General features: G+C 46.9%; 1 protein-coding gene across 2 annotated transcripts in view; it reads left to right on the top strand.

Moving 5' to 3' along the window:
* TADA2A (transcriptional adaptor 2A) overlaps nt 1–21,908 on the top strand; it is a 241,860-nt gene extending 219,952 nt beyond the window's left edge. For both annotated transcript variants that reach the window (XM_069226575.1, XM_069226576.1), the window contains one exon: nt 20,511–21,908. In XM_069226575.1, the coding sequence (XP_069082676.1) occupies nt 20,511–20,696 (186 nt within the window). In that variant the 3' untranslated portion in view covers nt 20,697–21,908. The remainder of the gene's footprint in view (nt 1–20,510) is intronic.
* The last annotated feature ends 3,147 nt before the right edge of the window (nt 21,909–25,055 follow it).

Below are 25,055 nucleotides of genomic sequence, written 5' to 3' on the forward strand. Positions count from 1 at the left end.
GAAACTAAATATTGAAACAAAAACATATTGAAAATTAGTAGGAAAAAAACAGCCATTTGTGACAAGTTTTTATTTGTAACTCCTCGTCACAATGGCCTATTTACAAAAGCAACATACCATTAAATCTGCTAGACTCTTCTGGTTGCGGAGATACATAGGGTTTGTGTTGTTTTCCAAAAACTGAAGGTACCCAGCGCCAATAACTGAGCTGTACCTTGCAATAGTTTTTCGTTTTGTACCTGGTATAGAGCAATTTATATGATACCATAAAAATAGGTATCAAGGAAGCCTATGTACTTTCAAAATGGGTGCAAGACATGGAGTTTAGAATCAGTGCTTATTTGGACATCTCTGAATTTGTGGGTACCCATGCAAGCACGTGAATGAGAGGGCGTTTCTCAATGTCTTCTTTCTCACACATTTGGAAGGCACAAATGCAGAGAAATACAATTTGTAATAACACTTGTTCTACTATTTGGTGTCCCCCTAAGTCTCCTGATAAAAATGGTAAGACACTTGTCTGGGTAGGCCTGGTGCCCGCTATAAGAAAGGGGCCAAAACGCAACACAGACAATCCCATTTTTCCACTGAAAATGGACCCATTTTTTTGTAATGTGCCTACCTGTGGATTTTGGGCCCTAGCTCAACCTGCAACTAGAGAAACCTAGCAGACCTGTACATTTTTTTTTAAACTAGACACCTAAGGGAATCCGGGATGGGGTGATTGCGTGGCTCTCACTAGGTTGTGTTACTCAAAATCCCTGGCAAACCTCAAACCTTGACTAATTATGTGCATTTCCTTCCATTTCTGTGACATAAACTTCTGGAATCAGCAGGAATTCAAAAAAGTATTTGAATCCAGCACTCTCCCAATTGTCCCATTAAAAATGCTGCCCCAGTTGCGTGGCTGGGCCTAGTGCCCCTGACGGAACAGATCAAACCAAGGTCAATCAGTGTCCCTTTGCAAGAACTCCCATTGATGTTGCTTTGATCCGTTCCTGTCTCAGGCAGTAGGCCCAGCCATTCAAGTGGGACAGCATTTTTATTGGGAACGCTCGGTTTTAGGAATTTCATTGATTCCTTCTGATTCTGGAAGAATACGGCAGAGAAATGCAAGGAAAATGTGTGATTTTAGTCACATTTTGAGGTTTGGAGACATTGTGGCTAAGAAACCTTAATGGGATTCACGAGATGCACACCGCTCCATACTCCTCCGGGTGTCTAGTTTTCAGAAATGCCTGGGTTTTGTAGGTTTTCCTTGATGGCTGCCAAACCCAGGGCCAAAAACTGCAGCTACTCCTTTTGTTGATGTTGCTACATGCCCACCAGTGCAGCTGGGTTGAGGTTGGAGACGCATTAGTTTCCTCCGCCGTCCTCCTCGACCGGAAGTACACAGGTTTCCAGACTCCCCTCAGCCAATCATGACGCTGCTGTCTCCAGCTTGACAGCAGCGTTGTGATTAGTGTGAGCGCCCTGCTTCAGTGCTCACAGAGGGAATGGCACCCTGTGTGCTTTCTCCTTCTGGTTGTGAAATAGAGCCGGGTGGAAAAATGCAAAGTGCGCATGTCTGTTTGGCCGGCCCAACATGGCCCGGCCAAACAGACATGCGCACTTAAGGTGCACGAACCACTTCTCCCTCCAGCCCAGCCCCTCTCCTGCTGTCTCAGTTAAAAATAAAATGATAATAACGATCCATTATTATTATTTTATTTTTCTGCTCAAAGCAGCAGGGCGACGTTCCTCTGTCTTAGCGGAGGAGCCGCCTCTGGGCCCCACACTTCTGCAAGCACTAGGCCCACCCACACAGATGAGGTACCATTTTTATCAGGAGACAAGTGAGAATTCTGGGTGGGAGGAAGTTTGAGGCTCCCAGCAGATCCCAGTACTTCGAGGGATCCATGAAAGCCACCCTGGAGTCTCCCTGATTTCTAGTTTACAAAAATATCTAGAGTTGGTAGATTTGCCCTAGTGGCAATGTACACCCTGGTAGAGAAAGACAGAGAAGGCACATATTACTGCACAACCATCTACTACTCAAGTACACACATACTGATTGGATTTGGCACGAGGGTGAGTGAAAGAGTCCAAATGTAAATTGAAAAATTAAATACACTGTGTAAAGAAATGGCTCCCTGTTGCAGTTACCCCCCACTTTTTGCCTGATACTGATGCTGACTTGACTGAGAAGTGTGCTGGGACCCTGCTAACCAGGCCCCAGCACCAGTGTTCCTTCACCTAAAATGTACCATTGTATCCACAATTGGCACACCCTGGCATTCAGATAAGTCCCTTGTAACTGGTACTCCTAGTACCAAGGGCCCTGATGCCAAGAAAGGTCTCTAAGGGCTGCAGCATGTCTTATGCCACCCTAGAGACCCCTCACTCAGCACAGACACACTGCTTACAAGCCTGTGTGTGCTGGTGAGAACAAAATGAGTAAGTCGACATGGCACTCCCCTCAGGGTGCCATGCCAGCCTCTCACTGCCTATGCAGTATAGGTAAGACACCCCTCTAGCAGGCCTTACAGCCCTAAGGCAGGGTGCACTATACCATAGGTGAGGGTACCAGTGCAGGAGCACTGTGCCCCTACAGTGTCTAAGCAAAACCTTAGACATTGTAAGTGCAGGGTAGCCATAAGAGTATATGGTCTGGGAGTCTGTTTTACACGAACTCCACAGCACCATAATGGCTACACTGAAAACTGGGAAGTTTGGTATCAAACTTCTCAGCACAATAAATGCACACTGATGCCAGTGTACATCTTATTGTAAAATACACCCCAGAGGGCACCTTAGAGGTGCCCCCTGAAACTTAACCGACTATCTGTGTAGGCTGACTAGTTTTAGCAGCCTGCCACAAACCGAGACATGTTGCTGGCCCCATGGGGAGAGTGCCTTTGTCACTCTGAGGCCAGTAACAAAGCCTGCACTGGGTGGAGATGCTAACACCTCTCCCAGGCAGGAATTGTCACACCTGGCGGTGAGCCTCAAAGGCTCACCTCCTTTGTGCCAACCCAGCAGGACACTCCAGCTAGTGGAGTTGCCCGCCCCCTCCGGCCAGGCCCCACTTTTGGCGGCAAGGCCGGAGAAAATAATGAGAAAAACAAGGAGGAGTCACTGGCCAGTCAGGACAGCCCCTAAGGTGTCCTGAGCTGAAGTGACTCTAACTTTTAGAAATCCTCCATCTTGCAGATGGAGGATTCCCCCAATAGGGTTAGGATTGTGTCCCCCTCCCCTTGGGAGGAGGCACAAAGAGGGTGTACCCACCCTCAGGGCTAGTAGCCATTGGCTACTAACCCCCCAGACCTAAACACGCCCTTAAATTTAGTATTTAAGGGCTACCCTGAACCCTAGAAAATTAGATTCCTGCAATTACAAGAAGAAGGACTGCCCAGCTGAAAACCCCTGCAGCGGAAGACCAGAAGACGACAACTGCCTTGGCTCCAGAAACTCACCGGCCTGTCTCCTGCCTTCCAAAGATCCTGCTCCAGCGACGCCTTCCAAAGGGACCAGCGACCTCGACATCCTCTGAGGACTGCCCCTGCTTCGAAAAGACAAGAAACTCCCGAGGACAGCGGACCTGCTCCAAGAAAAGCTGCAACTTTGTTTCCAGCAGCTTTAAAGAACCCTGCAAGCCCCCCGCAAGAAGCGTGAGACTTGCCACACTGCACCCGGCGACCCCGACTCGGCTGGTGGCGACCCAACACCTCAGGAGGGACCCCAGGACTACTCTGATACTGTGAGTACCAAAACCTGTCCCCCCTGAGCCCCCACAGCGCCGCCTGCAGAGGGAATCCCGAGGCTTCCCCTGACCGCGACTCTTTGAACCTAAAGTCCCGACGCCTGGGAGAGACCCTGCACCCGCAGCCCCCAGGACCTGAAGGACCGGACTTTCACTGGAGGAGTGACCCCCAGGAGTCCCTCTCCCTCGCCCAAGTGGAGGTTTCTCCGAGGAATCCCCCCCTTGCCTGCCTGCAGCGCTGAAGAGATCCCGAGATCTCTCATAGACTAACATTGGAAACCCGACGCTTGTTTCTACACTGCACCCGGCCGCCCCCGCGCTGCTGAGGGTGAAATCTCTGTGTGGACTTGTGTCCCCCCCGGTGCCCTACAAAACCCCCCTGGTCTGCCCTCCGAAGACGCGGGTACTTACCTGCAAGCAGACCGGAACCGGGGCACCCCCTTCTCTCCATTCTAGCCTATGTGTTTTGGGCACCACTTTGAACTCTGCACCTGACCGGCCCTGAGCTGCTGGTGTGGTGACTTTGGGGTTGCTCTGAACCCCCAACGGTGGGCTACCTTGGACCAAGAACTGAACCCTGTAAGTGTCCTACTTACCTGGTAAAACTAACAAAAACTTACCTCCCCCAGGAACTGTGAAAATTGCACTAAGTGTCCACTTTTAAAACAGCTATTTGTCAATAACTTGAAAAGTATACATGCAATTTTGATGATTTGAAGTTCCTAAAGTACTTACCTGCAATACCTTTCGAATGAGATATTACATGTAGAATTTGAACCTGTGGTTCTTACAATAAACTAAGAAAAGATATTTTTCTATATAAAAACCTATTGGCTGGATTTGTCTCTGAGTGTGTGTACCTCATTTATTGTCTTGTGTATGTGCAACAAATGCTTAACACTACTCCTTGGATAAGCCTACTGCTCGACCACACTACCACAAAATAGAGCATTAGTATTATCTATTTTTACCACTATTTTACCTCTAAGGGGAACCCTTGGACTCTGTGCATGCTATTCCTTACTTTGAAATAGCACATACAGAGCCAACTTCCTACATTGGTGGATCAGCGGTGGGGTACAAGACTTTGCATTTGCTGGACTACTCAGCCAATACCTGATCACACGACAAATTCCAAAATTGTCATTAGAAATTGATTTTTGCAATTTGAAAATTTTTCTAAATTCTTAAAAGACCTACTAGGGCCTTGTGTTAGATCCTGTTTAGCATTTCTTTTGGAGTTTAAAAGTTTGTAAAAGTTTGAATTAGATTCTAGAACCAGTTGTAGATTCTTAAAAAGTATTCCAACTTTTAGAAGCAAAATGTCTAGCACAGATGTGACTGTGGTGGAACTCGACACCACACCTTACCTCCATCTTAAGATGAGGGAGCTAAGGTCACTCTGTAAAATAAAGAAAATAACAATGGGCCCAAAACCTACCAAAATACAGCTCCAGGAGCTTTTGGCAGAGTTTGAAAAGGCCAACCCCTCTGAGGGTGGCAACTCAGAGGAAGAGGATAGTGACTTGGAGGAAAATTCCCCCCTACCAGTCCTATCTAGGGAGAACAGGGTCCCTCAAACCCTGACTCCAAAAATAATAGTCAGAGATGCTGGTTCCCTCACAGGAGAGACCAACACCTCTGAAATCACTGAGGATAGCCCCAGTGAAGAGGACATCCAGTTAGCCAGGATGGCCAAAAGATTGGCTTTGGAAAGACAGCTCCTAGCCATAGAAAGGGAAAGAAAAGAGATGGGCCTAGGTCCCATCGATGGTGGCAGCAACTTAAATAGGGTCAGAGATTCTCCTGACATCCTAAAAATCCCCAAAGGGATTGTAACAAAATATGAAGATGGTGATGACATCACCAAATGGTTCACAGCTTTTGAGAGGGCTTGTGTAACCAGAAAAGTAAACAGATCTCACTGGGGTGCTCTCCTTTGGGAAATGTTCACTGGAAAGTGTAGGGATAGACTCCTCACACTCTCTGGAAAAGATGCAGAATCTTATGACCTCATGAAGGGTACCCTGATTGAGGGCTTTGGATTCTCCACTGAGGAGTATAGAATTAGATTCAGGGGGGCTCAAAAATCCTCGAGCCAGACCTGGGTTGATTTTGTAGACTACTCAGTAAAAACACTAGATGGTTGGTTAACTGGAAATGAAGTGTGTGACTATGTTGGGCTTTATAATTTGTTTATGAAAGAACACATTTTAAGTAACTGCTTCAATGAAAAGTTGCATCAGTATCTGGTAGACCTAGGTCCAATTTCTCCCCAAGAATTGGGGAAGAAGGCAGACCACTGGGTCAAGACTAGGGTAACCAAAACTTCCACTGGGGGTGACCAAAAGAAAGGGGTTACAAAAACTCCCCAGGAGAAAGTGGGTGACACTAGAAACAAAGAAAAAGAGTCCTCTGTAGGCCCCCAAAAACCAGAACAGGTGGGTGGGCCCCAAGACACAACCCAAAACAAAGGTGGGTACCAGGGTAAGAACTGGGATGCCACTAAGGCATGGTGCCACAACTGTAAACAGTCTGGGCACCACACCAAGGACACTTCTTGTCCCAAAAACAAACCCCAGAACAAAATTCCAGGGGTAACCAGTGTAGCCATGGGAGATGACTCCTCAGATGAGGAGGTCTTCATAGCCTTCAACTGGAAACAGGGCCCAACAGGTGAGTTGGAGATTCCAGAGGGAAGTAGACACTTCCACCACCTACTGGTGAATGGAATCCCAACCACTGCCCTGAGAGACACTTGTGCCAGTCACACTATTGTGCATGACAGGCTGGTGCTCTCGAACCAGTACATCCCAGGTGAGACTGCCAGGGTAAGAGTTAGCCTAGACAGGGTCACTAAGAGGCCTGTGGCTTTAGTGCCCATAGAAGTGGGTGGCACTCTTAGCTGGAGAAGGGTAGTAGTCAGTACAGACCTCCCCCTTGATTGTCTCCTTGGAAATGACTACCCAGAGGTTAGTCAGAGCCCAAGAGAGGAACTGGTCCAGTGCCAGTCCTCTCCCAAGGATTCTGGAAATCCTGCCTCTGCAGTAAATGCAAGCAGGCCCCAGAAGAAGAAGAAAAGAAAACAGAGTAGGAGGGGTGGACAACCTTTAGCCAAGGTTACAGCAAGCCAGGGAGATTCTGCTCCAGTAGGGGAGAACTCCAAAAATGGCCCTGATAAAGTCCAACCTGACCCACAAGAAGTCCTGGCTAGTCAGGCAACTGTTAAACCTGAGTGGGTGGCTCCTCGGCTAACAGAAGAAAGAGTGGAAGAAGGGTGTTTACTACAAGATGTGGTAACCCCCCACTCCAATACAGCAGACAGGCAACCTGAACCCAAAGAAGCCTGTAACTTAGCCCCTTCCCTTTTAGGTGAAGAGCTAAAGGTGTGGTTCTGGGCCCTGACAGCTGTCAGTGGCCTCTGCTGGGTGTTAGCCTTTATGGCTGCACTATCCTTAGCATGGTGGTCTGACCCCATGCCAAATAGCAAGTTAGGCCCCCTGACCCTATTGGTCATGGTGGGGTTACTCCAGCTCTGGGTAACCTCTCTGGGTAAGCTAGGGGTGACCCTGGCCAAGATAAGGTTAGCAGAGGTGGACACCTCTAAGACCAAAATAGAAAGAATGGGTGGAGACATTGAAGAGGCAGACAAGAGGCAATTCAGACTAGGTCCTATCACTGTGGAAGTGGGTCAGTTCCCCAAAGGGAATGACCTGAACAGAAGGATGTAAGGCAGAGTAGGCCCTGCAACTAACCAGCCTATTTCTCCTACTCTTCCTCGCCTGACAGACTAGGAAGACTCTCCCAGCTTGGGCTGAGTCTCCTGGCCTGTAGGCTGGGGGGGGCTTGTGTAAAGAAATGGCTCCCTGTTGCAGTTACCCCCCACTTTTTGCCTGATACTGATGCTGACTTGACTGAGAAGTGTGCTGGGACCCTGCTAACCAGGCCCCAGCACCAGTGTTCCTTCACCTAAAATGTACCATTGTATCCACAATTGGCACACCCTGGCATTCAGATAAGTCCCTTGTAACTGGTACTCCTAGTACCAAGGGCCCTGATGCCAAGAAAGGTCTCTAAGGGCTGCAGCATGTCTTATGCCACCCTAGAGACCCCTCACTCAGCACAGACACACTGCTTACAAGCCTGTGTGTGCTGGTGAGAACAAAATGAGTAAGTCGACATGGCACTCCCCTCAGGGTGCCATGCCAGCCTCTCACTGCCTATGCAGTATAGGTAAGACACCCCTCTAGCAGGCCTTACAGCCCTAAGGCAGGGTGCACTATACCATAGGTGAGGGTACCAGTGCAGGAGCACTGTGCCCCTACAGTGTCTAAGCAAAACCTTAGACATTGTAAGTGCAGGGTAGCCATAAGAGTATATGGTCTGGGAGTCTGTTTTACACGAACTCCACAGCACCATAATGGCTACACTGAAAACTGGGAAGTTTGGTATCAAACTTCTCAGCACAATAAATGCACACTGATGCCAGTGTACATCTTATTGTAAAATACACCCCAGAGGGCACCTTAGAGGTGCCCCCTGAAACTTAACCGACTATCTGTGTAGGCTGACTAGTTTTAGCAGCCTGCCACAAACCGAGACATGTTGCTGGCCCCATGGGGAGAGTGCCTTTGTCACTCTGAGGCCAGTAACAAAGCCTGCACTGGGTGGAGATGCTAACACCTCTCCCAGGCAGGAATTGTCACACCTGGCGGTGAGCCTCAAAGGCTCACCTCCTTTGTGCCAACCCAGCAGGACACTCCAGCTAGTGGAGTTGCCCGCCCCCTCCGGCCAGGCCCCACTTTTGGCGGCAAGGCCGGAGAAAATAATGAGAAAAACAAGGAGGAGTCACTGGCCAGTCAGGACAGCCCCTAAGGTGTCCTGAGCTGAAGTGACTCTAACTTTTAGAAATCCTCCATCTTGCAGATGGAGGATTCCCCCAATAGGGTTAGGATTGTGTCCCCCTCCCCTTGGGAGGAGGCACAAAGAGGGTGTACCCACCCTCAGGGCTAGTAGCCATTGGCTACTAACCCCCCAGACCTAAACACGCCCTTAAATTTAGTATTTAAGGGCTACCCTGAACCCTAGAAAATTAGATTCCTGCAATTACAAGAAGAAGGACTGCCCAGCTGAAAACCCCTGCAGCGGAAGACCAGAAGACGACAACTGCCTTGGCTCCAGAAACTCACCGGCCTGTCTCCTGCCTTCCAAAGATCCTGCTCCAGCGACGCCTTCCAAAGGGACCAGCGACCTCGACATCCTCTGAGGACTGCCCCTGCTTCGAAAAGACAAGAAACTCCCGAGGACAGCGGACCTGCTCCAAGAAAAGCTGCAACTTTGTTTCCAGCAGCTTTAAAGAACCCTGCAAGCCCCCCGCAAGAAGCGTGAGACTTGCCACACTGCACCCGGCGACCCCGACTCGGCTGGTGGCGACCCAACACCTCAGGAGGGACCCCAGGACTACTCTGATACTGTGAGTACCAAAACCTGTCCCCCCTGAGCCCCCACAGCGCCGCCTGCAGAGGGAATCCCGAGGCTTCCCCTGACCGCGACTCTTTGAACCTAAAGTCCCGACGCCTGGGAGAGACCCTGCACCCGCAGCCCCCAGGACCTGAAGGACCGGACTTTCACTGGAGGAGTGACCCCCAGGAGTCCCTCTCCCTCGCCCAAGTGGAGGTTTCCCCGAGGAATCCCCCCCTTGCCTGCCTGCAGCGCTGAAGAGATCCCGAGATCTCTCATAGACTAACATTGGAAACCCGACGCTTGTTTCTACACTGCACCCGGCCGCCCCCGCGCTGCTGAGGGTGAAATCTCTGTGTGGACTTGTGTCCCCCCCGGTGCCCTACAAAACCCCCCTGGTCTGCCCTCCGAAGACGCGGGTACTTACCTGCAAGCAGACCGGAACCGGGGCACCCCCTTCTCTCCATTCTAGCCTATGTGTTTTGGGCACCACTTTGAACTCTGCACCTGACCGGCCCTGAGCTGCTGGTGTGGTGACTTTGGGGTTGCTCTGAACCCCCAACGGTGGGCTACCTTGGACCAAGAACTGAACCCTGTAAGTGTCCTACTTACCTGGTAAAACTAACAAAAACTTACCTCCCCAGGAACTGTGAAAATTGCACTAAGTGTCCACTTTTAAAACAGCTATTTGTCAATAACTTGAAAAGTATACATGCAATTTTGATGATTTGAAGTTCCTAAAGTACTTACCTGCAATACCTTTCGAATGAGATATTACATGTAGAATTTGAACCTGTGGTTCTTACAATAAACTAAGAAAAGATATTTTTCTATATAAAAACCTATTGGCTGGATTTGTCTCTGAGTGTGTGTACCTCATTTATTGTCTTGTGTATGTGCAACAAATGCTTAACACTACTCCTTGGATAAGCCTACTGCTCGACCACACTACCACAAAATAGAGCATTAGTATTATCTATTTTTACCACTATTTTACCTCTAAGGGGAACCCTTGGACTCTGTGCATGCTATTCCTTACTTTGAAATAACACATACAGAGCCAACTTCCTACACACTGTTAATAATTCGAAGTTAAAAAAACTGAACCAATGCCTCACAGCTTGTGAGCAGTACAGCCACAACAAGGCACCAACTACTTTACAGGCCAGTCACACACCTTTCAGCCAAGACCCACACAAAACCATTCACACCGCCAGCTATAGGCCAGCACACTACAATACTCGCATCAAATAACAGCGCTATTCGAGGGGCCATCACTTTCATATGCCCACAGGATTGGCACAGCAGTCGCACCACCTTCCAGCTGAGTGTGTGGACTCTTATTTGGCTGGCAGTGTGTGTGTAGTGACCAGCAGCAAGTCACTACACACACTGCCAGCAAAATGCCAGCTCACACACACCGTCAGTCAACGAACCCTGCCAGTCAAGCACCAGTACATGCACACAGACAGCCAAGAACCAGTCCACACACACTGGCAGCCAAGTGCCAGTCCACACACACACACACTACTAGCCAAGCACCAGTCCACACACTGCCAGCCAAGGGCCAATCCACACACACTGCCATCACATTTTTAATAAAAAAGAAAACACAAACCAATTTTGAAGGAGATGAAAAATCAACTATGACTACAGACCCAACGGGTCTAACTAAATACATCAAACTACTGCCAGATGTAAAACAACAAAAAATCTAAAACAATATAGACCAATCTGAGAAACATCTAGCCACAGATTCCTTATCTTTGCATCTCCCGGCATCAGACTGGATTTGGAAGATTTTTGCATAAGCAGTACCCCGTGCTCCAGTAGGTCATCGTCTGCGCTGGAAGTGAAGTCCTAGCACCTATTTAGATGCCACCTCGGCGTGCTGACAACAGTTCTTTTCATTCCATGACAGTTGGCGGTGAATTGGAGAAGAGCTACCCCTCTAATTTTTTGACAGTTTTTTTTCGATGTTTTGTCAAATTCTTTTTCAAAGTTTACCTCCTGGTGAGTGGAGGAGGTCTTCAAGGAAGACAGTTTTGAACCATGTGGCACCTGTCACCCCGCCCTGTGACTCCATTTGGTCTATTTGTGGTGTATTGCGTGCAACCACAACTCCAAGCCATGCTTGGACTGCTGGGCTATGGCACCAAAAGGTTTGAGAAAGCAGTCCCTGAAGCTGCTAGTGCCCCGGCAGGAGACGCCATGCAACTCCTGGGAGGTCTAGGTCCGATCAAGAGGAAGGTCACAGGACCGATCCAGGAGCCTCAAGTCCTCTTCATCCCACTCCAAGTCACCTGGACATTAGGGAAAGAGGCATAAGTAGCCCAAGAAGTCTTCTACTTCTCCTCGTCTGTCGTCCGGCACGACAACGGAACATCGGCATTTAAAAGATGGTTCTGCAGAGCCGTTGCTAGGTTCGACTGCTCACTTCCCCGCTGTTCTAGGAACCAGAGCGACCCCAGCTCAGCTTAAGGAGCTTTAAGAGGCCATGCGCTGCCTATTTGAGAAGGCCAACCCCCCTGGAGAGCCTGCTGGTCGGGGTGGGGGGGGGGGGCCATCAGGTTCCACACTGGTGGCTTGGTTGCAGTGGGCTATTGTGGATCCGATCACAGATCCAGACTGGCACCGGTCATGCCACAGTGACCTTCCCCAATTGCAGTCCTGACGCCAATGCTCCCTGCTCCACCGGTGGCACCAGCCACATTTGGATCCCCGAATCCGACACAGAGCTGAAACTGAGGTGGTCAACGCCTATTCTGGCACTGACAGGACTTGTGTCGTAGGTCGGTACCTGTGCCCTATTCTGAAAGGCTAGGCCTTGAGGAAGAATGGAAGGGATCACTGGACCCTTTAGAATACCCGTTGGAAGGACAAAAATCAGTGGACTGGTGTGAGGAACCGAGAGATTCTAGTTGATTGGATACCTTTGCAGATACTGGTTTGCTTTCTCCCCCTACTGTGGCTTCCTCATCTGAACCCCCCCCCTTTTAACAAAGCACTTATTGATATCCTGCTGGGATCCTGGCCTAAGCCTAGCACAGGGGCTCCGGTGAACGGGGCAACTGCCCACCACCAAGGCCCCACCCCAAGGTATCCCATCTATTTTCACCCTTCACCCCATACCTCAGAGCTTGGTTGTCCAAGCCTCCAACTCCCATAGCGCGTTCCCTGCTGCTCCTTGGATAGGGCATCCAAGAGGCTGGATACTTTAGGCAAGAAAATGTTTTCTTCCACCAGCCTTGCATTGCGGTCGGTAAACACCACATACTTATTGGGCCGCTACTCCCACACATGTGGGACATGGTTGCACAGGTGCTGCCACAGGACTTGGATGAGGCCTGGGCCACTCTCACCCAAGCTGTTGAAGGACGGGAGAGATGCAGCCAAGTTCACCATTCGGTGCGGGTTTAGACACACCTAACTCGCTGGGCAGAGCAGTTTCACTGACGCTGGTATTTCAATGTCACTCCTGGCTGGACGTTTCTGGCTTTTCGGTGGTGTCCAGGCTAATCTCATGGACATGCCCTTCACTGGCATACATCTCATCGTAGAGAAGGCAGACTCTGCGCTGGAGCACTTTAAGAATGCGCGGGCTACGGCCAAGTCCTTGGGTCTCTCAGTTGCCCCACGTCCCCAGACTGGCTTTTGCCCCTTTTGTGTTACAGAAGGGACGTTCCACCACACCAACCCAATGCCTGCCACTGTTCTGTGCAAGCTCCCCAAGCTACAAGTGGCCGCCGTGCATACCGGCCTGAGGGTTGTGTAGCCAGAGGTCTGATACAACCACCAACCCACCGGCAGCTGCAGCCTTTAAGCCCTCCTAATCTTACCCTAGAAGATTACGGGTGTCCATTTGGTGGCAGAATCCACCATCATCTCCACCCCTAGCAGTCCATAACATCAGACAGGTGGGTCTTACAGCTCATTCGGAGGGCTGCTTCCTCCCCTTTGAATCCTCCCCTCCCCCATACCTTAAACTCACAATCGGCTGATAGAGGATCATCTATCCTTGCTCTGCAAGGAAGTCACAGCTCTCTTGGCCAACAGAGCCATGGAGAGGGCTCCGATATCAGAAGTAGGCAGTGGTTGCTATTCTTGCTACTTTCTGATTCCCAAAAAGAACAAAGTGCTCCAAATCTTCAATCTTCGGCAAAAAGGAGAAAATCAAGATGCTCACATTAGCTTAGTTCTTGTCTGCCCTAGACCAAGGAGACTGGATGGTAACTTTAGACTTGCAGGACGCATATTTCGATATTCCCATCCTGCCTGAACATTGCGGTATCTGCGGTTTATGGTAGGCCACAAACACTTTCAGTTCACCATACTCCGCTTTGGCCTTAACAGCGCACCTCAGGGGTTCACTAGGGTGATGACAGTGGTTGCAGCACATCTGTGGAGATCAGGGCTGCAGGTGGCTTTTGAAGGTGAGCGTGCCCCAGGCTGTCCTCTCCTACCTTCAGACTACGGCGGACCTCGTTGGGGTTCACTATAAATGTACCAAAGTCACACCTGACTCCCTCTCAGATGCTCCCTTTCATCTGAGCTGTTCTGTACACAGTGCAGTTTTGGGCTTATCCTCCTGAGCAGCGAATCTAGGATATTCAGGCCATGACACCTATGTTTCAGCCTCTCTCCTGAATTTCAGTGAGAATGACTCCGAGGCTGCTGGGCCTCATGGCCTCCTGTGTCCTGCTTGTGACACGTGCCAGATGGCACATGCAGGCTCTGCAGTGGGACCTGAGGTTCCAGTGGATGCTGCATCAGGGGAATCTCTTAGACATGGTCCAGATCTCAGAGGGAACTGCAAAAGACATGCAGTGGCTAAAGAACTGTGATAGGGCCAGAGGAAGACCCTCTCCCTTACCCAACCAGATCTCACAGTGATGACAGAAGCTTTACTTCTGGGATGGGGTGTCCATCTGGGAGAGGTGGTGATGCCATATCGCAGACCACCTGAATAACCTGCAGTGGCTCCCAGTCAACAAGAGACTCACCTTCAAACTCCTCACCCACGCTCACAAAGCACTGCACAACACCGGACCAGAATACCTCAACAGATGACTCTCCTTCTACACCCAGACCCGGCATCTCCACTCTGCCGACCTCGCAACCGTCCCACGCGTCCGCAGAACTACAACCGGCGGTAGATCATTCTTGCACCTCGCCACCAAAACATGGAACACTCTTCCCATCCACCTGCGCCAGACCAAAGACCTCCTTACCTTCAGGAAACTTCTCAAGATCTGGCTGTTTGAGCAGTAGCAGCCCCCCCATCTTCTCCCCTCCCCCCCCACACACACTCCCCAGCGCCTTGAGACCCTCACAGGTGAGTAGTGCGCTTTACAAATCCCTGATTGATTGACTGATCAGAGGACTCTGGTCTCCGGTGGAATCTGGACTCTACGTCAACTTGCTGGAGCACCAAGTGATCCAACTGGCATTGAAAGCCTTTCTACTCTCCCATCAACTAATGCAGATGTTCATGGACAACATCCGCCATGTGGTACTGTATACACCTGCAGATGGAAGAAATGTTTTATATATTGTACAGAGAAATCTATCAACCCTCTTTCTGCTTCTTTATCTGATGTCTTTCTTTTTATTCTCACCCTTGCCAGCAGGGCTTTGCTTTGGGTTCTGCTCTGTCTGCCTTCTTGGGGCTGCTTGACCAACCCGCCTTATTTAAGTCCCCCATTGTAAATAGATTCCTCAAAGGACTTGTACATATGGTTCCCCCTTCACCTTTCATTATGCCTCAGTGGGACATTAATCTGCTCCTCACTTTTCTAATATGTGCTCCTTTTGAGCCACAGCCATTGTCCCCTCTGGTGGTTCATGATCAAAACAGCATTTCTTGAGGCAATAACATCTGCCTGGAGGGTGAGTGAGCTGCTGGCTTTGTCATCCAAGTCTCCCTACTTATCTGTCTTTCCAGACAAACTGGTACTTCGCACTAGGGCCTCTTTCTGCCGGAACGTGGTGACACCATTTCCTGTGGGCCAATCTGTCACCTTGCCCACTTTCTATGCTCCTCCACATCCTTTTATGGAAGAGGAGCAACTTCACTATCTGAACCCAAAAAGAGCATTGTTTTTCTACCTTAAACGCACAAAAGAATTTCGGGTGGATAACCAACTCTTCGTGGGATATGCTGGGGCTAAGAAAGGTTGGGCAGTGCAGAAACACACCATCTCCAAGTGGGTTGTTCTCTGCATCAAACTCTGCTATTCATTGGCCAAGAAGCAACCCTCTGAGGGCTTGCAGGTTCATTCCACCAGAGCCAAAGCTGCAACCACAGCATTTCTGTGTGGAGTCCCAGTTTTGGACGTCTGCCAGGCAGCAACATTGGCATCTCTACACGTTTACTAAGCATTAATGCCTGGAAAGTCAGGTCCACAGGGACGGGTATTTCGCCCATTCGGTCCTGCAGGACTTCTTAGTTCAGAACATTTATCCGCAGTCCGTACGCCGGGGATGGTATTACTTGGGTATCTATTTAGAGGTAAGGAGTCTGAAGCCAGATGAACAAAATACTTACCTTCGATAATGCATTATCTGGTAGAGACGATATCTAGCCGCAGATTCCATATCAACCCACCCATCATTCCCTGCTCTGTGGATAGATTTCTCTGGCTAAGGATACTCCCTTTCAAGGCCCAAGTTTGGACACACCATTGTCAGTGCACTTCATGGCTCCACGCTCCTGGCATGAAAGGTCATGAAGAAGTAACTGACATCAGCACACCAAGGTGGCACCTATATAGGTGACTGGGAAGTCACTTCTGGCGTGGACACGGCCAGTGCTGTGCAGAGTGGATCGACACCACCTACTGGCACACAGGGGTACTGCTCACACAAAAATCTTCTAGATCCAGTCTGAAGTCTGGAAAATTCAAAAGTAAGGAATCTGCGGCTAGATATTGTCTCTATCAGATAATGCATTACCGAAGGTTTATCAATTCACTTTTACACTCATGGTTGCTCCCACTACTTCATTTGTGTGTGGTACGATTTAAAACATGGGAGCACACAAAGCCCAGGATTAGAAGGACACTCTGAGCTGTACATACAAATCTCCTTCCACTTCGCTCTTTAGACACAGACTCTACATCTCCTACAAGGAATGTTTTCTGTTTTTTTTGGGTGTGGGAGGAATGTAATCAGGAAAGTGGTGATCTTTAAATCTAGCCACATCCTCCACTACGCCAAATCAAAGAACATTTGCCTCCTCCACTACAACAAGACTGCCAATCACAGACTGCTGAAAATGAACAAAAGTCATCTTTGAATCTAGAGAATAATCCTTGAACACACAAATACATTAAAGGGTAGCAAATCTTCAGTGAACTTCTTATACCAAATGTATGACTTAAGAACAGCAGTGTAAGTCTCCAAACTCTGATCTACTCTATCTACACCATCCATGTGGTTACTGTAGTCTAAAATGCACAGAGGTTTGCGCACTTCAACAACCTGACTCCAAACAGTCATAGGTGAAGAACTTTCATCAGGAATGGTTGTCAGCATGTGGGCATCTCTTGTCTCTAAACATTTCACAGCTTGAAGTTCATCACTACTTAAGGCACTGCACTGTCCCCGCTGATGTTTTTTTGCATACAAGCTCTTTAAGGTAAACTTCATGGTTATGCTTGGTTCTGCTACACGCAAGAGTGTCCACTTTGAACAATTAATTCCTTGAACAACTGCACACCAGTGTAGAAGTACGTATAAATGGTGCCCTTTGTTGTAAAGCCCTCTAACAAGTTCCCACACAATTTTCTCACTGACTCCAGAAGTGGACGGACAACCCGGGGGTAAAAGGGGGATGGGGAGGGGGGAAAGGAGTGGGGGGTAATAGATGAATCCCTAACAGTTTACACCTGTAAATTACAAACATATCCAGTACTACTCGCACACAGCATATACATTTTAATTCCATAACGTGCCCTCTTGCTAAGAATGGACTGACTAAAAAACAAACAGCCCCTGAACAAGACCCAAGACTCATCCACAGCTATTTCTTTCCCTGGAACATCTCTGAAAAGCGATCTACAGAATGATCAAGGATAGACAAAATCCTGAATCACAAGCAGGGTGATCCCATGGTAATGCTGAAGCTTTATCAACAAAATGCAACATCTGAAGCAGAAGCAAATACTGATCACAACTCATGGTTGCAGGAAATATTGCATTTGCTATCAAGGTACTAGTAGACCTTTATGAAAATATTGATGGCTTCCTTATCAAGCCCATCGAAAAGATAAACCCAAGTACTTCTTCAACTCATTCAGGTTTGTGGGAGTCCACTGGCTAGCTCTAGAGTGGGACTTAAGTCTGGCACTGTTGTTCCTCAAATACTGTTCAGAATACAAATTAGTATGGTCAACAGTGTCATCCAAAAATACATTGTTCATAAACAACTGAAAAAATATTATAGGCAAAATGTTTTCAGTATTGACTCTATACCCTGTGACACCGCTAAAGGCAGGCAACACAGTATGCACCATGTTTGGGACAACCTAGAGTTCAGCACTTCAAATGGGAAGCCTTTCAGCCCTAGGCTGCAATCTAGGTTCCTCTTGCTGCACTCTCAGCATATCAGTGTCCTCCTCTAAAAGAGGCATGTCCTTCTCACTGAGAGTGGCTTCATTATCAGAAGATTCCTCTCGGACAAAAAATTAATTGCCAGAATCTTGGACTTCCTTCTCTGCCTCGGATGCAGTTAGTCTCAAAACCATTATCTTGGGAAAATTCAAAAAGTAAACTAACAGCCTGCTGGGGGGTAATCCTGGGGTTTGCCATAATCCTTACTAATAAAAGTAGCACAACAAATAGATCAACAATAACCAACACGTGTAAAATAAGTAATAAACTATGGCTTCATCAAACAGAAATTAAAACTACTGGCATATAGTAATCTGGAAGAAAATGTCAGTCAATACAAAGCACACAAAGACCTCTATACTCAAAAAGATACCACCAGAGACAGCTAGACTGAGGATCACCTGCACCTACTCCGCCCTGACACATCAACCACCAATGATATCCCACTAGAAAGGAAAAACAAAAAGAAAATTAGACACTAGACAACACAATACACATTTTGCACAAATCTAAAGAGAATTTTACACACAATAAAACAAAAGCTATATATGCTGCAATTATTGCACCATTTAAATACAAATTCATGCAGGGCAGTTATACTCATTTGAAGTGAAAAGTACAAAAAACGTATTCTTACCAAACGTATGCAGCTACAAAAACTGCAGATCTACCAGTGCCGAAACCGCAAGCACGAGTTGCCACCAAGGAAATCAAAAGCTTTGCACTAGAATAAAAAGGAGAAATAAAACATTAAGATTAAACAAATGCAAATGATGACAAGAAATAAAACAGGTAACATTATAAAACACTATGAAGTCTGACCTTGGAGGCAGATCACCATCACAAACTTCTGATTTTCCTCCAAGGAGAGCCCAAAGCAAAGGCAAGAGATTGTCACCCTAGAGGGGAGAGGCCTTTACCCCAGCCAAACTACAGAAAGCAGCTAAAATATTGCCCTAATTAATGGGGAGCAATTCCTGCTGCGTGATTGTGGCCTCACCCGCAATCCTGTAGCAGGAATGCACTGTAGAGAGACACTGGGGGAGAGGAAAAACTCTTTCCTTTTCCCTCTGCCTCTGTACCCTCCCTGGAGGAAAAACGTACCTCCCTCCTGGAACAAATGGCTTCCGCTGCCATCCCTGGTCAGGGCATGTTGCCAGCGCTTCCCCCGTCGATGGGTGCTAGGATGGCAGGAACTGTCCTCCGCACACACACACACCTAGGCAGAGGATGGCTCCACGCCATCTGCTGCACCGATGGGGTTAATTCATCATTAAACTGTTTAGCAACTCAGGAGTATTTAAGCTGACAAAGTAAAGCATTGATTATTAGCAGAAGACCGAGAATGGCTGAGATAACCGTGTCATGTAAAGTATGCGGGCTTCTGTCTCCTTATCTTAATTACCCTTCCTTGGCATTCACTTTAGATTGATGCAAAGGGCTTCCAGAGCCTTCTGTTGCTTCACTAGTGTTTGCCCTGCCTCACCAGTTGACTTTTTTTTAGCGCATGTGGGCACCCTGATTATGGTGGCCTGACCAAACTCAGCAGCTCGTTCCCCCTTCTTCAGACTTGCCCACCAGCACTACACTTGGCCGTCTAGGCGAGGTCTTGCATCTTGCAAAATTAAGCAGTTAATAGGTTTTCTACTTAGTGTTTCCCACGGCCCAGAAAATTCATATTTTAATATCTGACATGGGGGACAAAACTTGATAATTGTTTTCAGGGCTTTTTTACCCATTGACAAGTATGTATGGATTTTTTTTTACATTTGTCAGTAGTTCACGTTTTATTTTAATATTTCTGCTCTTAGTCCAATATAATGAAAGGTATGTTTGCACCTCAGCAGACTTTTCAGTCTATTTTTGAGACAGAAACTGGTATGTTGTGCAAGTAGGGTTCTTCAGCAAGTCTTCCTTTGTACATGTGTCACAATATAGCAAACAAGTAAAGGCCAGCCTTTATCGCCCACATTTGAAAAAAGAATTTAAGGTACATTTTCAATTCGCTCACGGAATTTGATTGTGTGATTCACAATTCTAAAACTTATTGGAAATTAGGTAGTGAAACAAACTTGATGTGCCGTTCTAGTGAGTTTTCTCTTTCCCTGTTTCATATCTTCCGCACTGTGGAATGTTGATCCAGAACCGCAGATCATTCCACAACCCCCCCCCCCCCCCCCCCACCCCCAAACAATTGGCCTTACTGTAACAGGGAATGATCGCAGTCTCGCAGACTGACCTGTTGACACATTGCGGTCAGTAGCTTTTGCTGTTTGTTATTTTTCAGGGTTTGTGGGACTGTGGGGTGCTGGAGATGATAAATTATTGCATTTCCCATTAGTAAGAGCTATTGTTACTATTATTGCGATCATTGTGACAAAATAATCGCTACATAAACATTCACACTAAACCAGGCAGATACATATATGATGCAGCGGCATCTGACATGATACCCTTCTCTGCATTCTCTCTTTTTCAGAACAAAAACATGGATAATGAAAAATATTTATTAATTTCAAAGTAGTAGAATCTCTTGGAATTGATCCAGTCCCTGTGAAACAGCAACTGCATTTAAATAAGATTGTCTGGATCACTCTTGGTTTTCACGTTTTAGATTTGTATTTTGCCACACATTTCCTTTAAAGTAAATTCCAATTGAGATCTTAATCATTCTTTCATTTCCTCCGCCTTCTAGCTCTGTCAGGTCGTGCGCCTGGTGCCAGGAGCCTACTTGGAATACAAATCCGCGTTAATGAGCGAGTCCCACAAGCAGGGAGGCTTGCGGCTAGCACAAGCAAGAGCGCTTATCAAGATTGATGTCAACAAAACCAGGAAGATCTATGACTTTCTTGTGCGGGAAGGGTACATTTCCAAAATCTGAGGCCATGTGGTCCGTGGGACTATGAGAAAAACTCACCACACATTTCTGAACTGCTGCCTTCACTTTTTAAATGAAGACACTGTCAAATCGTGCGACTCCTGAACGTTCCGTGTGACAATTAGGATGTCTCTTTGTCAGTATTATGATATTATGTTCACTCGGACAGAACAGCGTGTAACCTCTAAGCGCTAAGGTCAGCATCGGTTTTGAGAACGGTGAAGATGAACACCTGATGTTGGGGTATTGGTAATTGTAGGCGCGGCAGCCCAAACACAGCAGGATATTTTTGCGGTTTCTAAATGCAGCCACCCTATTTCCATCAGTGCTTTTGACTAGATGCAGTCCTTAGAAAGAACAAACGACGCCAGTCTTCAGTGAAGGAGCTCGCAGGTCCCAGGACATGTCCTGGTGGAGCAACATTATGTGAGTTATAACATGCGTCTTGTGCTCAAGTTGACCATTTCTTGTTCACCTATTTGTTTCATACTGTCCTATTCTGGAACCACAGCAGAGAAACAGCAAAAATACACAAGTTAATAGGAGAGCACATAAATGGAATATGTGGGAGAAATAGATCTTGATTTTTATTTGATACTCATTGTTTTTGAAACACATTCTTGTTTATGTGAAATTCTTAGACTCAACATTGTATGCTGCAAATCGATTCTTGTGCAGGATTATTTCTTTGGTGCCCTTACTATGTAAATGCACAAGTCTGTGTTTCGTCCAATGAAAACACCTTTGGAGGACTGATGGAGGTATACATGGAAGCATGTAGATGTTGGGGACTGCAAGTCAGATGTTTTAAACAGAAACATCAAACTTGATTTTGAGAATCACTATGTGGCTCAGTTCAGCTATGGTCCGCGTCCTCTTAAATATCTATTGGCTTTTAGCATATTGTGTTGTAAACCTGTAATTGTGTGCAGACTCTTTGGTCATTGCAGTAAATAATAGACATTTACAGTGTGCAGCATGTTTTTAGAAATGTAGTCAAAACAAAAGTTATTTCATCACTGTGTCGATTTGCTTCACTTCCAACAAAACGATGTGTTATAGATTGCATTTGTGCCTATGTGTTTAGAAAGAGCCTTCAGAGTAATGGCATGCTTTGTTAAGAGTATACCGAACCTTTAAAGCTGCAAACAGTGGAAGTATTCTTCTTTACAACACTAATGGCAAATTAAACAATGTCTGGACTTCTCAAAATGACCTAATGATTTGCATGTTTAAATTAACAGAGCTGCCTTTGACATTTAGAATTGTTTGTGTTGGTTTCCTTTTTCATTCACATAGTTATGAAGTCAGTGCCTAAGTCTGGAGGACAAACAAGAAGTTCTTCTTTAAACTGAAAATCTACATTTCGGCACAGGACTTAACTTCAAGACTAGATGTAGATGTAAACTATTGTATCTATTGGCTGTTGGGGAGATTAATATAGGGGGTGTTGCCAGGATAGTCTGGGTTGTCTGAGTGCAGATATTGTAGACACCTTACTTGACTGCTATAAACAAGGTACCAGAGCTTCTCCATCATTAATTTTTCTTTGGAATTCATAAACAGTACAATAACCCTGCTGTGTGTAGGATCCTCAAGCCAATTTTCAATTGTGAAATTTTTATTTCTGGGTACACTTTTGTGAATGTGCTCACAAGAGGCAACATTTTTTTTTTTTTTTTTTTTTTGTAATTTGACAGTTAGTATGGCAAATTACATTTGGCTCAGAAGATGAAAAGTATCCCAGTCTTTCCCACAGGTTAAAAAAATGAGCAGAAAAGGGTCCCTGGGGCGTTACTTTTTTCATGGGGAGACATTGTGACTCTTCTCCATTATGGATTCCATCTTCTTTTACCGTGTCAGAGGGCCAGTTCATTTTACTGCTGCATTGAGCAAGAGCCTCTTAACATAGCGTTTCCTCTCTAGGCATCTTTTACTTTACTTGCAGCAGGAAGATAATGTTTGATTAGGTCTTATGTCAATGTATTCAGCCACTGTTTTCATCGATTACTTTCGAAAGTAGTGTGTTTCCATAACTTTTCAAGCAGGATGAGTCTACTCTTCAGTACCGCCCTCTTTGATAAGTGTCCTATCTGATGTTAAAAAGAGCTAGAAAGAGACTAACACAGTCTGTGTGGTTTGTCTTGTTGAGTCTTATTTCTTTGGTAGTTATGATATTTCAAGCAATGCATCGTAAGAGGCTTACTGGAGGTGTGGGGAGGGACACAAGATGAACCTTTTCAGAACAGTTTCTAGTTTGGGATCCCAGTCTGGCTCACGAACTAATGGACATAATGTCTCTGCCTTAGCCCTTCTGTGGCCTTGATGTACATCAGAGTAGCCCTACCATGTTCAACTTTCAGACACTTGACATCCTGAAGGAATTTGTTGCTGATGGGTTTACTGGCATCCCATTCAAAGACAATGTGGCCTCCCACCATTTCTAGCTGTACATCATCAGGCACGCGTATGCTGCCAAGGAATCATTCTCCCTCAAAATAATGCTACTCTCCATCCTCTACGCTAAGAACAGTAGCCCTCAAACTTGAAAGAAGGGATGGACTCTATTTCTAGTGCCAATGAGTAAGTTACTTCACCTTGAAGAGTCCCAAAGACCTTACACTGTGGTGAAGAATCTGAACCACCCCTAAACCAGTACCTCCAGTACCACTTTTGCTTGTCAATCTTGGTTACCCATCTGCAGCTGATAAAGCATAAAGCCAGGCTGCAGATCGAGGGCAAGACATCATCCAGGCTACCCGAGTACAAAAATGTCACCAAACTCTGGACATGAGCACTTACTGGAGTTGGTAGAGTTGTTTCCCTCACCACATTGAATGAATACACAATACGATTTTATCAGTGGAAGGTATCCTGTTGTTTCATGAAATCATCAGTGGGGTGGTGAGGAAACTAATCATTGCAACAGCTATGCCACTAGAGAAAGAGCATCATTTATCTTTGCGGGGCTTCAGCCAGTGAGATTGTTAGTCCTCCTGGTGTTCACCATCTTACAGAGACCTTCCCTACTTCAGTGTCCACCAAAGCCAACAAAAGTTGGCAATGGAACAGGTTTTAGGTTCCTGGCCAGTGTTATCTCTTTGTGAAAGACGGCTCACTTGTTGACTTCTAAATTGTGTCAGCATTGTAGTCAAATAGATTCTATACAGAGGAAATCATACCATGGAGCATCTACAAACCTTTATGTGGCAAGTTCATCATCATCATCCTTACATTTGTAATAGAAGTTAATCAAATTTGTTGGATCACATCACTGACTACCTCCCTAAGGATAAGAATGATGAGTTTCTTCAAAAGGTGAAACAGGAAATCACAACAGAGGACTACATCAGTACAGCTAAGGGCACTGCAGATTTGGTGGCTGATGATTACTCCCTTGAGTTGGTGATACACAGAGGTTTGTGACACCGGTTGAAATCCGTTCACTTTAATACACAATAAAAAACAGATTGTCTGCATTTAGGCTATTCACTTTTTTGACTCCAAGGTGATGAAGCTTTGTTGCTGATGTACTATTATGCAGCAGAAACATTCAATCTGTATTAGAATATTGGAATGTTGGGACCTCCATTGAATGGCTGGTAAATTCTAATGTTGGGGCCGAACAGCCCGGGCGGGCAGCCCCGCCCCCTGCTTCTGCTCCCTACGCGAGATCCTGGGATCCTTTGTTTCTGAGGCCGTGCGCGTCCCGCAGGCCACCGGGAGCCGCTCGTCTCACTCCAAGCCCTCTGCGGTGCGCCGCCAGAACCTCGGAGCTCAGGGAGACAGCGCCCGACCTCCAGGAGCGCCTCCGGAGGCGCCGATCAGGATTTTTGGTGGGTCCAAGATGGAGCCTACGTATCACTCAGCCGTCGCGGCTGCCATCTTGGCCACTACTCCCCCTATATTCCTCACATCCTATCTAAATAGAGAGCTGTCCAGACCAGCTTCCCCTATTTTTGATCTAGGGTTTGTGTGGGCATGCATATCTCTAGTATAATGGCCTATACCGAAACAATGTCACTGTGCCCATTTGAGAATCAGTTGTGTAGAGCACTTGTGGCTCTGATCCTCTGGAAGCATTTGTTTCCGGGTGTTAATGTTTTAGTAAATCTATCAATTTTTCCTAGTGTAGGGAAAAGACCAGGTTTATCCTTCGCTATAAGGGTATGTGTCTTAGCTGCCCTGTTAGCAGTGTTGCTACTGGAGGGAGAACCCTTGGATCCATGTTGCCTGAGTCTGATTACTTATCTCGTTCCAGTCTTTGTAGTACTTCAGCTAGCTATATTTTTGCTTTTAGCATTTACATAACTTTCTTGAGCATAGAGTTGTATCTGGCCCGCCCTTCTTGTGCATACGAAG

This window comes from Pleurodeles waltl, chromosome 3_2 (genome assembly GCF_031143425.1).
Source record: "Pleurodeles waltl isolate 20211129_DDA chromosome 3_2, aPleWal1.hap1.20221129, whole genome shotgun sequence".
In the NCBI taxonomy this organism is placed as follows: domain Eukaryota; kingdom Metazoa; phylum Chordata; class Amphibia; order Caudata; family Salamandridae; genus Pleurodeles; species Pleurodeles waltl.